The 13988-nt window shown below is 42.6% G+C and overlaps 1 protein-coding gene across 1 annotated transcript; it reads left to right on the plus strand.

Moving 5' to 3' along the window:
• The first annotated feature begins 246 nt into the window (after window positions 1-246).
• LOC139371038 (exportin-2) lies at window positions 247-13282 on the plus strand. Its single transcript, XM_071111073.1, has 25 exons — window positions 247-386; window positions 1292-1382; window positions 1536-1678; window positions 1789-1890; window positions 2089-2234; window positions 2345-2435; window positions 2611-2718; window positions 2834-2926; window positions 3036-3203; window positions 3499-3628; window positions 3759-3824; window positions 3935-4137; window positions 5573-5657; window positions 5765-5826; window positions 5957-6093; window positions 6294-6397; window positions 6591-6688; window positions 8298-8448; window positions 8650-8858; window positions 9018-9115; window positions 9214-9299; window positions 10846-10927; window positions 11236-11382; window positions 11464-11695; window positions 12419-13282. The coding sequence occupies exons 2-25, from the start codon at window positions 1298-1300 to the stop codon at window positions 12506-12508; spliced, it is 2916 nt and encodes a 971-aa protein (XP_070967174.1). The 5' UTR covers window positions 247-386; window positions 1292-1297; the 3' UTR covers window positions 12509-13282.
• Window positions 13283-13988: the final 706 nt, after the last annotated feature.

Raw genomic sequence — 13988 nt, forward strand, 5'->3', positions numbered from 1 at the left:
GGGCAGCCATGTCCTGACACAAAGGCACCAGACAAGAAAAGAGGAACCAACAGACACTTTGATTCTTCTCTTTAAGTTGTTCTATTGGTCTTCCATGACATGAATACGAGGTTATAACTAGGTGAACACACTTCATCAATCAATAACAGTGATAAATGAATCAATAGCATAGCATCTGTTCTGAACACTTGCCAACGCCATTCACTCCCTTTCAAGTGCACAGGGGCGTGTCTAGCGTGGTTTTCCAAACTTATTTTGCGCATGCCCCGTACACATACCGCGCAGTCAGTGGCTTGAGATTTCTTTAAACAAGCTAACGTTAGTCAGGCAGCAGCGAATCGTACAACAGCACATACCGGCTGAGAGACAACTCAAAGCAAGAGAAGGTATAACATCTCACCGCTGTATCAAATGATACAGTTTAATGTACATTACTGGCTTGTTTGTAGAAAGACGGAAAACTGCGGTAGCCGTTTCTAATTTGCCCATCGTGGATAATTTAGCATCAGCAAACATTTACTAGTAGAACAATGTCACTGCAATACTTGCTAGCTATTCACGTTTAGTTATCTAGCCAGCTGTGTTCCCTAAACAGAAAATGAATTGTTGCAGAAAGGGCTATCTGGCCTAACCAAGTGTAACACAATATCATCTCGCTAGCTACTAACGTACAAGTCGTGAGAAGACGTTCAAAGTTAGCCTACCAGACCGCTATGGCTAGTTGGCTACCAAACTATCTAGCTAACTTGCGCAGTCATTAAGTGAACTTGCTGTGATTTACTTACTCCGTAGCTACGTTTTATATCCTCGAAACAAGTGTTGGATATTTGAGATGTAAGCAACCTGCCCTACAGTTGACATAAAGTATTGAAACTGAAGTATTTTGAATCAGCATCACCATGCCAGAGTACCATGCTAATTTTGCTAGCTTAACGGCATCCCGCAAAGTCCTTCCCTAGAGTTACTGTGAGTGGGTAAAGTGTCTGACGTAGAGGAAAATAACGAATTTCATTGGAGCACAAAGGTTGTCATTTTAAAATTGTATTCCAAACATGTGTCACACGGACGGCAAAGATGGGCTAACATTTGCTAGCTTTAGGCCAAAGTATTTGTCAGTAACTGGTGTTTTAGTGATGTATCGCGAGCTAGTATGACTTACTCAATCATATATTGATCGGGTGAATGTAACATTTGCGTTTTTTTTGTCAATATAACTTTTCATGAGCTTGTAGCGAAGACAATCAGTTAATGGTACTAGTCACTAACGAATTTATTTTGACCATATTTCCAGGGCACCATGGAGCTAAATGATGGAAACCTTCAGACCCTCACAGAATTTATGCGCAAAACTCTGGACCCAGATCCATCCGTAAGACGTCCAGGTATGGGAGCTCAGAGTAGAATGCTTGTTAATTTTAAAATACTCATGCCCTGATCAGTCATGGTAGCAATAAACATATACAATGATATATACTTGGGCAGTTATGTACAATTTTCCAGTGCTTGACTGGAATGTTCTTATTTCCCTCTTCCAGCTGAAAAGTTTCTTGAGTCAGTTGAAGGGAACCAGAATTACCCAATATTGCTGCTTACATTGTTGGAGAAATCCCAAGACAATGTGATCCGGGTGTGTGCAGCTGTCACCTTCAAAAATTACATAAAGAGGAACTGGCGCATAGTAAGTTAGTGGTGGTGGCCTGAATATTGGAACAAATGTTATGGGTTGTGCAAGTATTGTTGTCCCAATGTTGGCATGACAAGTGTTTCTTTGTATTCTGTCTCTTTCAGATTGAAGATGAACCCAACAAAATCTCAGATCCGGACCGAACCACGATCAAGGCCAACATTGTAAATTTGATGCTGAGCAGCCCTGAACAGATTCAGAAACAGGTATGTCTTCACATGAGTCAAGACCTGTTACCTGTTCATCTACTCTAAATCCAAGTCAGTGGGCTGGTGCTTGTTTTGAGTTTCATGAGGTTCTTGGAATCCATGGTTTCCCAATCCTTTAGAATAATACATGTATACAATCAAAAGGGAGATTTGTAGAGATGGTTCAGTTTTTCTGTATTTACTGTTCTTCTACAGTTGAGTGATGCCATCAGCATCATCGGTAGAGAGGACTTCCCTCAGAAATGGCCGGACCTCCTGACAGAGATGGTGACCCGCTTCCAGAGCGGAGACTTCCACATCATTAACGGAGTGCTCCGAACCGCACACTCACTATTCAAGAGGTAAACCACCATGAGAATGACACGTGGCCCTCTAATGATAGGTGTCATAGTAAATCATGTCTTTGTGGTTAATTTTGAAAGATATTAACACTGATTATCTGTTTTCCTAGGTATCGACATGAGTTTAAGTCAAATGAGCTATGGCTGGAGATTAAGCTGGTGTTGGACACATTTGCGAATCCACTGACTGAACTCTTCAAGGTTAGTGGTGGATTGGTTTCAGAGTTAATCAACTCGAACAATTGAAGTGTATTTCAAGTAAAAACAACATGTCTGGAAATTGTTGCTTGCCGTCCCTTGCTTCTACTTTGTAGTACCTTAATTATTCAGACATGGGAAGCCATTGTCTGCTATTAATGTCTATTGTTTTTTTCAGGCCACCATTGAGCTGTGTCAGACCCATGCGACGGACATCAATGCTTTGAAGATCCTCTTCTCGTCCCTTACTCTGATCTCAAAGCTTTTCTACAGTCTCAACTTTCAGGTGCGTCCCCCCTGCCTCTTACCTGCTTTATGCCCACAAGGACTTACTGTATTTAAATGTGATGCTTTTTTACTGGAGTTACCTCATTCTTCCATCTTTGTCTCTGCCTTCACAGGACCTTCCAGAGTTCTTTGAGGACAACATGGAGACCTGGATGTCTAATTTCCATAACTTGTTGACCTTGGATAACAAGCTACTACAAACAGATGTGCGTGGACCTGGTGATTAACAGCACTTTCACTGTAAGATGTTCAAGTAGCTATTAATGAATCAGTTGATTAAACTTGTGATACGGTCTTGTCTTTTCCTCCCAACAGGATGAAGAGGAGGCAGGTCTTCTGGAGCTGCTCAAGTCTCAGATCTGTGACAACGCTGCTCTGTACGCCCAGAAGTACGATGAAGAATTCCAGCCTTACCTGCCTCGTTTTGTCACCGCTATCTGGAACCTGCTGGTCTCCACTGGCCAGGAGGTCAAGTATGACCTGGTGAGACTGCTGATACATTCATGTAGCTTATCAATAGATCATGTTGACCACCTGCTAATACGTTTGCTTGGGGCGGCAGGTAGCCTAGTGGTTAGAGCGTTGGACTTGTAACTGAAAGGTTGCATAATCGAATCCCCGAGCTGACAAGGTAAAAATCTGTCATTCTGCCCCTGAACAAGGCAGTTAACCCACTGTTCCTATGCCTTCATTGAAAATAGGAATTTGTTCTTAACTGACTTGCCTAGTTAAATAAAGGTAAAATAATATGTTTGCTCCTTTTATGTTTGTGACGTAGCTTGTGAGCAATGCTATTCAGTTCCTGGCATCTGTGTGTGAAAGGCCCCACTACAAGCATCTGTTTGAGGACCAGAACACACTCACCAGCATCTGTGAGAAGGTCATTGTGCCCAACATGGAGTTCAGAAGTGAGTTTAGACTGAAACAGTATCTTGGGGATGAATGGCTACATGACTGTTTCTGCTCTTGCCATTGTACATTAATGGCAGCGATTTGCATAATGGTATTTGATACTGATACATAGATTTCTGTCTCTAGGTGCTGATGAGGAGGCCTTTGAGGATAACTCTGAGGAATATATCCGAAGAGATCTTGAAGGATCAGGTAAAAACATTTTTTTAAACTCAAGGCCAAAATTGAACTGGAGGATTGTTGAAGTTTAGGTATTCAAGGCACACTGATATTCACCACTCGGTTCTGTCTCCTTCCTGCAGACATAGACACTCGGCGCAGGGCTGCTTGTGACTTGGTGAGAGGCCTGTGTAAGTTCTTTGAGGGCCCGGTCACAGCCATCTTTTCTGGCTATGTCAACTCCATGCTTGGGGAGTATGCCAAGAATCCAGGGGTGAACTGGAAGCACAAAGACGCTGCCATCTACCTGGTCACATCTCTGGCCTCAAAAGCCCAGACAGCGAAGGTATGATTAGGTCATTATGCCTATTGTATTTGGGTCTGTTTGTGACATCTGATGGGTTACACAGTTGAAGTCCGAAGTTTACATACACCTTAGCCAAATACATTTAAACTCAGTTTTTCAAAATTCCTGACATTTAATCCTAGTACAAATTCCCTGTCTAAGGTCAGTTAGGATCACCACTTTATTTTAAGAATGTGAAATGTCAGAATAATAGTAGAGTGAATTCATTATTTCAGCTTTTATTTATTTTAACGCATTCCCAGTGGGTCAGAATTGGGTCAAACGTTTTGGGTAGCCTTCCACAAGCTTCCCACAATAAGTTGGGTGAATTTTGGCCCATTCCTCCTGACAGAGCTGGTGTAACTGAGTCAGGTTTATAGGCCACCTTGTGCGCACACGCTTTTTCAGTTCTGCCCACAAATGTTCTATAGGATTGAGGTCAGGGCTTTGTGATGGCCACTCCAATACCTTGACTTTGTTGTCCTTAAGACATTTTGCCACAACTTTGGAAGTATGCTTGGGGTCATTGTCCATTTGGAAGACCCATTTGCGACCAAACTTCCTGACTGATGTCTTGAGATGTTGCTTCAATATATCCACATCATTTTCCTCCATGATGCCATCTATTTTAAGTGCACCAGTCATTCCTGCAGCAAAGCACCTCCACAACATGATGCTGCCACCCCCGTTTCACGGTTGGGATGGTGTTCTTCGGCTTGCAAGCCTCCCCTTTTCCTCCAAACATAACGATGGTCATTATGGCCAAACAGTTCTATTTTTGTTTCATCAGACCAGGGGACATTTCTCCAAAAAGTATGATCTTTGTTCCCGTGTGCAGTTGCAAACCGTAGTCTGGCTTTTTATGGTGGTTTTGGAGCAGTGGCTTCTTCCTTGCTGAGCGGCCTTTCAGGTTATGTCGATATAGGACTCGTTTTACTTTAGATATAAATACTTTTGTACCCGTTTCCTCCAGAATCTTCACAAGGTCCTTTGCTGTTGTTGTGGGATTGATTTGCACTTTTCGTACCTAAATACATTCATCTCTATGAGACAGAGCGGTATGATGGCTGCGTGGTCCCAAGGTGTTTATACTTGCGTACTATTGTTTGTACAGATGAACATGGTACCTTCAGGCGTTTGGAAATTGCTCCCAAGGATGAACCAGACTTGTGGATGTCTACCATTTTTTTTTTCTGCTGTCTTGGCTGATTTCTTTTGATTTTCCCATGATGTCAAGCAAATAGGCACTGAGTTTGAAGGTAGGCCTTGAAATGCATCCACAGGTGCACCTCCAATTGACTCAAATGATGTCAATTAGCCTATCAGAAGCTTCTAATGACGCCAACCTAAGTGTATAAACTTCTGACTTCAAGTGTAAATATTATTGCAGTAGAGACATTGAGCAAATTACACAGACAAAATGTTTCTTTTTCAGCATGGTATTACGCAAGCTAACGAGTTGGTGAACCTTACAGAATTCTTTGTGAACCACATTCTCACAGACCTCAAATCCCAGAACGGTAAATATAAAGTTGAACTTAGAAACAAACAATGAATTAACCATCACAGCTGTGGATTGCTTTATAGCTGCACTTTTATGGAACATGTTTACTCTGTTCTATTATAGTCAATGAGTTCCCAGTGTTGAAGGCTGATGCCATCAAATATGTCATGATCTTCAGGAGTCAGGTATGATTTTGTTTTCTCTACCCTCTGAAAAAAATTCATTCTCACGAGTTCAGCCCATTTACTAAGGGTTGACATCAACGCTTGCAGGGGCCCGTGAATAACCAGTCCTTGGTCCCCTCTTGTCTTCCAGCTGCCCAAAGAGCAGCTGCTGCAGGCTGTCCCTCTGCTGGTGGCCCACCTGCAGGCAGAGAGCACGGTAGAGCACACCTACGCTGCCCATGCACTGGAGAGACTCTTCACCATGAGGGGCCCCAACAACTCTACTCTGTGAGTAGTAACCATCTATACTTAGATAATTAAATAAAGACTGTCTGTTCCAACACCACACTACACAAATCTAATCAACTATACACCACATCCATAGTAGTTTGTTTGTTAATAAAGCTTTGGTCATTACCAATAACCTTAGTTTGTAACTTTTGGTGCCTCATGTCAGTAGTGATTAATCATGTCATCGTATGTTTCAGTATCACTCCTGCAGAGATGGCCCCCTTCACAGAACAGCTGCTAAACAACCTGTTCAAGGCTCTGGCTCTGCCTGGCTCCTCAGAGAATGAATATATCATGAAAGGTACTTGAGTTTGAGTGTTAAATGCTCTGCTTATAACTTCTATGGCTTTCATTGTATTTTTAACTATCCGTCCTTTTGCTTAATGTCGTCACGGAGGACCTAATGTCACCTTCCTTTTAAGGTTGCAGACAACGTTTTTCAGTGTGTACTGATCCTTGTCCTCCACACAGACTTCTCCTTTATTCTCTTCTAGCCATCATGCGCAGCTTCTCCCTCCTGCAGGAGGCCATTGTTTCTTACATCCCCACTCTGATTGGCCAGCTCACTCACAAGCTCCTGCTGGTCAGCAAGGTAGGTCACACACTCATCTCTTGTCTGCATTGCTGTGGCTGCATGTACATATGAGCTGACTTGCATTGTCTAAAGCTAGTACACTTCCAAAAAATAGTCTCTAAATTTATCTAAGATTAACAACTCAAGAAATCTGTAATAAATGACACTTGTCGAGGACGTCTTAGTCGTGCAATTTTACATCTAACTATGATGTTTAGTGCAGTATTTCTCAAGTGAATAAAATGCATGAAACATAGTCATCTATCGTTGAATGACAAACACTTAACAAATCTCTACTGTTGCCAATCACAGATGAAGGGGCGTGGACTACCGAACTTCGACTTGCCTCAAGATAAACAGCTGGGAATAAATTGCCGAACACCAAAATGTCACAATTTCGCCATAACATACAGTGCCTTCGGAAAATATTCAGACCCCTTGACTTTTTCCACATTTTGTTACGTTAAAACCTTATTCTAAAATGGATTAAATCAATAAAAATCCTCAGCAATCTACACACAATACCCCATGACGACAAAGCGAAAACAGTTTTTTAGAAGTTTTGGCACATTTATAAAAAATTAAAAACAATATTCCTTATTTACAGAAGTATTCAGACCCTTTGCTATAAGACTTGAAATTGAGCTCGCGTGCATCCTGTTTCCATTGATCGTCCTTGAGATGTTTCTACAACTTGATTGTAGTCCACCTGTGGTAAATTAATTGACCATGATTTGGAAAGGCGCACACATGTCTATACAAAGCCCCACAGAACAAAAACCAAGCCATGAGGTCGACGGAATTGTCCGTAGAGCTCTGAGACAGGATTTTGTTGAGGCACAGATCTGGGGAAGGGTACCAAAATATTTCTGGAGCATTGAAGGTCCCCGAGAACAGTGGCCTCCATCATTCTTAAATGTAAGAAGTTTGGAACCACCAAGACTCTTCCTAGAACTGGCTGCCCGGCCAAATTGAACAATCGGGGGAGAAGGGCCTTGGTCAAGGAGGTGACCAAGAACCCGATGGTCACTCTGACAGAGCGCTAAAGTTCCTCTGTGGAGATGGGAGAACCTTCCAGAAGGACAACCATCTCTGCAGCACTCCACCAATCAGGCCTTAATGGAAGAGTGGCCAGACGGAAGCTAGTCCTAAAGGCACATGAAAGCCCACTTGGAGTTTGCCAAAAAGGCACCTAAAGACTCAGGCCATGAGAAACAAGATTCTCTGGTCTGATGAAACCAAGATTGAACTCTGGCCTGAATGCCAAGAGGAGGAAATCTGGTACCATCGATAGTTACAAATCAGGATATTATTAGTATCGTATTTGAAAATATCGCCATACAATTTTTGCGCTACTTTGATATACCAAGTACAAGAACGCCAGTATTTTTCCTTCATAGCTTGTTCTCCATCTTTTTAAATAGGGGGCCAATTTGTTTTCAGCACTTTTTTATATTTCTGTGACTGTCCCTCTGCAGCAGACATATGATGAGCATTATGTTTGGAACATTGAATCGCTATATAATCGCAATAAATATCGTATTGGCACGTAAGTGCTGTGATATCGTATCGTGAGGTCCATGGCAATTTCCAGCCCTGGTATTTACCTGTATCATGTTTCTTCCAGAACCCCAGCAAGCCTCACTTTAACCACTACCTGTTTGAGTCCCTGTGCCTGTCCATCCGGATCACCTGCAAGGCCAACACAACCACTGTGGGCAGCTTCGAGGAGGCCCTCTTCCCAGTCTTCACTGAGATCCTACAGAATGATGTACAGGGTATGTAGCTGTACCCTAGAAAGAAGCAGGCTATAGAAGTTCATGTTGAGCGTAAGATGCCTGTCTGACTAGAACATGCCTAGGAAACTGAGTAGGTGGATGAAGGGGTTGAAAAGCCATCCTCTGAATCGCATGGATGCCGTGTTGTTGGCAAACTACACATTGCCCTTCTTACATCAAATGTCCCGCTTCCTGTTGCAGAGTTTGTGCCGTACGTGTTCCAGGTGATGTCCCTTCTTCTGGAGATCCACACCAGCTCCATCCCCAACTCCTACATGGCCCTTTTCCCCCACCTGCTGCAGCCTGTGCTGTGGGAACGCACTGGCAACATTCCCCCTCTGGTGCGCCTGCTTCAAGCATATCTGGAGAAAGGGGCAGCCACCATAGCCAGCTCTGCTGCTGACAAAATAGTGAGTTACAGCTGGGGGTATGTCAATGGTAAGATGACTCTTACTGTAATAAGAGGAGTCTTACTGTACTTTTCTGTAACCTCCTGTCTTAATCTACCTGTTGATGCATGCAATTAGTTAGTTGTGATAATCTGATGTTAAAGTGCTCTCCCTATACAGCCTGGCCTGCTAGGAGTCTTCCAGAAGCTCATAGCCTCCAAGGCCAATGACCACCAAGGTTTCTACCTGATGAACAGTATCATAGAGCACATGCCGACGTGAGTCAACAGCCTCCACCTCTGTCTTCTAACGGTGAACTTTGTGTGTAGTTGACATGGGGGCTGTATCGTGAGTTATTTTGTTCACTCCCTCTCAGGGAGTCCATTGTTCAGTACAGGAAACAGATCTTCATCCTGCTCTTCCAGAGACTGCAGAGCTCCAAAACCACCAAGTTCATCAAGAGTGAGTATAGCTTAAAACAAATGTTGGTTTATTTAACTTCTTTGGATAGGGGGCAGCATTTTGGATGAAAAGCGTGCCCAGAGTAAACTGCCGCCTCCTCAGTCCCAGATAACTAATATATGCATATTATTAGTAGTATTGGATATAAAACACTCTGAAATTTCTAAAACAGTTTGAATGATGTCTGACTATAAAAGAACTCATATGGCAGGCAAAAACCTGAGGAAGAAATCCAAACCAAGTGGGAAATCTGAGGTTTGTAGTTTTTAAACTCAGCCCCTATTGAAGTTACAGTGGACTATTGGTTGTTGCACTACCTAAGGCTTCCACTAGATGTCAACCGTCTTTAGAAACTTGTTTGAGGCTTCTACTATGAAGGGGGGCTGAATGAGAGGGGAATGAGTCCGAGGTCTGCCAGCAGCCTCGATCTCAGTCACGCGCATTCACATGAGGCAGCTCTCGTTCCATTGCTTTTCTACAGACAATGTAATTCTCCGGTTGGAACATTATTGAACATTTATGATAACATCCTAAAGATTGATTCTACACCTAGTTTGATATGTTTCTACAGCCAGTAATATAACTTTTTGAAATTTTCGTCCGAGCTTTCCGCTGGACTTGAACGCGTGTTTTCGATTTGTTTACCAAACGCCCTAACAAAAGGAGGTATATGGACATAAATGATGAACTTTATCGAACAAATCAAACATATATTGTGGAACTGGGATTCCTGGGAGTGCATTCTGATGATCATCAAAGGTAAGTGAATATTTATAATGCCATTTCTGACTGTTGACTGCGCAACATGGCGGGTATTTATTTTGGCTTTTTGGGCTCTGAGCGCCGTACTCAGATTATGCTTTATCCGTAAACCTTTTTTGACACAGCGGTTGCATTAAGGAGAAGTTTATCTAAAGTTCCATGCATAACACTTGAATTTTCATCAACATTTTATAATGAGTATTTCTGTGAATTGATGTGGCTCTCTGTAAAATCACCACATGTTTTGGAACTACTGAACATAACACGCCAATGTAAAATTAGATTTTTGGATATAAATATGCACTTTATCAAACAAAACATACATGTATTGTGTAACATGAAGTCCTATGAGTGTCATCTGATGAAGATCATCAAAGGTTAGTGATTCATTTTATCTCTTTGTGCTTTTTGTGACTCCTCTTTGGCTGGAAAAATGGCTGGGTTTTTCTGTGACTTGGTGTTGACCTAACATAATCGTTTGCTTTACAGCGAAAGCTCCACATTTTGGAAATTAGACGCTGTGGCTGGTTTAATGAGAATTTTATCTTTAAAATGGTGCCTAATACTTGTATGTTTGAGATTTCTGTTGATTTGTATTTGGTGCCCTGCAATTTCATTGGCTGTGTTCCCAGACAGGTTAAGAAGTATAATTGAAACTGCACCCACATCCTCTTTGTTATGCTAGCAACAGGAGTGTGTAGGGTTATATTAACCTAGTTTTAGAATATGATCTGTGTGATCTCTCAATGCCGCACATTTTCACAGGCCCTCCTATTTTCCACAGGCTTCATGGTGTTTATCAATCTTTATGGTGTCAAGTACGGAGCCATTGCTCTGCAGGAGATTTTTGACAGCATACAGCCAAAGTAAGTATCTCTTGTCAGATTAAATGAGACTGACCTTTGACACGTTTGATTCAGTTTATGTCCATTAGTGTAGCCTTGGAACGGAGTGTGCAGATGACTTATTTACATTGATCTGCATACATGCCAGTCAGTTGTCCCTTTTGGCTTTTAAAGGCCAACCATGTCCTCGTACTGCATTACACACACTTGCATGGCATGTTAGGCTGAGCTTGGAATGTTTTATCATATTCCATATTATAGGCCTTCATGAATGATAAAAGATAAGAACCACGAGGTATTCTCAGTGCTGAGTCTAATTTCTCTTGTAGGATGTTTGGCATGGTGCTGGAGAAGATAGTCATTCCAGAGGTGCAGAAAGTGTCTGGACCAGTGGAGAAGAAGATCTGTGCTGTGGGCATCACCAAGATCCTCACTGAGTGCCCTGCCATGATAGATACTGAGTACACCAAACTCTGGTGAGAAACTGTCCTGGAATATTATTACACTTTGCAGTGTTTTTACTAAATTAATGGCCTGCTAAATTGTTTGTTCTTTAGGACCCCCCTGCTTCAGGCCCTTATTGGGCTATTTGAGCTACCAGAGGATGATAGCATCCCTGATGACGAGCACTTCATTGACATAGAGGACACACCCGGTTACCAGACTGCTTTCTCCCAGCTGGCCTTTGCTGGGAAGAAGGAGCACGACCCCATCGGAGAGGTGGTCAGCAACCCCAAGATCCTGCTAGCTCAGTCTCTCCACAAGCTCTCTACTGCATGTCCCGGACGGGTAAGTTGATTTATTGAAATGCACTAACACTAGGCTATATTAGAGGCAGTGGGCCTCTTGACTAAACCACTCCCTTATAGCAGGAACAACTACACAGCAAGACTCCAAGAGATAGCTAATGCTAGCTAGCAAATTCTTTATTTTCACGTCCACCTTGTGTTCCAATCTTCTACTCTCATATGATTTAGTCGGTCATTTTAAGCAAAACGACATGGTATGAAAGTTAAGTACCAACTCAGTCTTTGTGGTTAGTGTCCGTTCTGAGATTGGATGGTTGGCCTGATAGCAGGTCGAGTCCAACCAAAGACTTTAAAATGGCTCCTAATGTCTCTGTTTGGCACTCAGAATTAATGAGTTGAATAGGGGGTACGACCTTGCGACAGACTAGTGTTCTTTCAAAGGGGTGTACTTGTACAACAAGCTGCCTCATACTACAGACACTGAAGATGGGTTCCTGTCCTATGGTGCATTCTGTCTCGGACAAGGCTTACTTATAAAAGTGAAGCCCCAGCTGACTGAGAGCCAGTCACCCAACCGAGCGTTGAAGGTGCTCTAGCCCAGCATAGACTGTGAGGCCCCAGGAATAGCAGAGCGGGGTGTACAACATTTTGGCTTCTAGATTGCTAATGCCTCCCTGAATTATTTTTCTTTGAGTACTATATATGCTTTCAGTAGTAGATTCACTCAACTAAGTGAATCTCTCCTGTTTTCCTCCCATGGCAGGTCCCCTCTATGCTGAGCACCAGCCTGAACGCTGAGGCCCTCCAGTACCTGCAGGGTTACCTGCAGGCTGCCTCTGTACAGCTGGTGTGAAGATGGACACAGAAGCTTCCTCACTGACGCATAAGACACCACACAGCACAATAACTGGGCACTGTCGCCCATGGGCCACACTGGGACTGACTCATCAGGATTGAATGGACAAAACGAAGACTGATCAATTGACTACTCATGGTGGATACTTGGACAATGGGTCAACATGTTAATCTACGAATTGGGATTTTTAAGGGTTTTTAAATGGTGTTAAAAGAAATGGAAGAGCAATAGTTTTTTTGTGGGGGGGGTGGAGTTGTCTTTGTCCTTTATTGGCATGCTGTGCCGTTATGGAAAGTTGTGGAAGGCTGGCTTCACCAACACTCAACTTTGTGAATGTTATGCTTTGATATGACCAATATATCTGCTTGTTTGTCAATTTTGCCATAATAAAGACCTGTCATTGAACATACATTGACAACCCCGACCAACATCGACAGCACTCTGGAGTTAACTGGCTGAATTGGACTTCATGACTCTTTGCAGAATCAAATGAGAAGTATTTTTTTTTCCTTGTCCATTTTTTTCAATAGTTGGATTTCTATTGTTTTTACTCTTATGGAGGACTGGTGGTCGACCTCAAAATATAGGACTTAAAATGTTTCTCTGTTGCTTGTAGTTGCACCTAGCATTGTCTTGGTGCAGAAACTGTCTATAAATGTGAGTAAAGAGGATCTTGTATAAAACCTGAGGGGTTTTGCACTTTCAGTGAAAGTCATTGTGTACAGCCTCTTGATTAGCTGTGGCACTCAAATAAAAGAAAATCACACTTAATACACATTTCCATTTATTTTATTCACATGAATGGCATTTGATGCAGCAGATTGTTACCCTGACAACCTGTTATGAAGATTTTACAAGTTTATTAAAAAGTGATAACAGCTGCTATAATGCACTTTCTCACCCTTCAGATATCCTGTCAGGGTGTAGTAAGATTGTCTCAACTGACCCTTTGGTGTGCAGATGGTGTTGGTATTTGGTCACAAAACCTATTTGGGCAGGAAGGATTGGTCCTATGAGGATTTAGCATGGCTGTTGGTAGTGGCAGCCTTCTGCTCCATTGCCTTGATGAAGGGCAGCATGCACTTGTCACCTCACATGAAGCGGTACTTTGCAACGTTGGCCTCCCAAGGAAGCAGTCTATAGTTCAACATCTTTTGTCTAACTACTTTTTGGTCAAGGAAACATATCACGTGAGTTTATTTTTTTAAATTCAGGGTACTGCATGTACATAAAGCATAGTATGACGATCATGTGCTTGTCCCCAAGGATGGCAGCCAAGGTTGTTTGCACTGTGTCCAGGGGGGAATTAAACCCTGCAGCTCATCCTGTTGAGCGTGCCAGAGAGCAAAAAGAGATGCAGTAGGTTCAATGGCACAGGTCATGGCATCATTGTGGAACTAGATGGCCAACAAGGGTGTCTTACCTCATCACACAGCCAGCGAACATGCCAGTGTCGACAATATAAGGACAGACCTGT

This window comes from Oncorhynchus clarkii, chromosome 17, assembly GCF_045791955.1.
Source record: "Oncorhynchus clarkii lewisi isolate Uvic-CL-2024 chromosome 17, UVic_Ocla_1.0, whole genome shotgun sequence".
Classification (NCBI taxonomy): domain Eukaryota; kingdom Metazoa; phylum Chordata; class Actinopteri; order Salmoniformes; family Salmonidae; genus Oncorhynchus; species Oncorhynchus clarkii.

Bases quoted from the DNA above. Each gene is read 5' to 3' on its own strand.
- LOC139371038 (XM_071111073.1), top strand. From the start codon at position 1,298: ATGGAGCTAAATGATGGAAACCTTCAGACCCTCACAGAATTTATGCGC. The intron at 2,927-3,035 runs GTGCGTGGACCT...TCCTCCCAACAG, and splicing joins ACAAGCTACTACAAACAGAT to GATGAAGAGGAGGCAGGTCT. The intron at 9,116-9,213 runs GTGAGTCAACAG...ACTCCCTCTCAG, and splicing joins ATCATAGAGCACATGCCGAC to GGAGTCCATTGTTCAGTACA.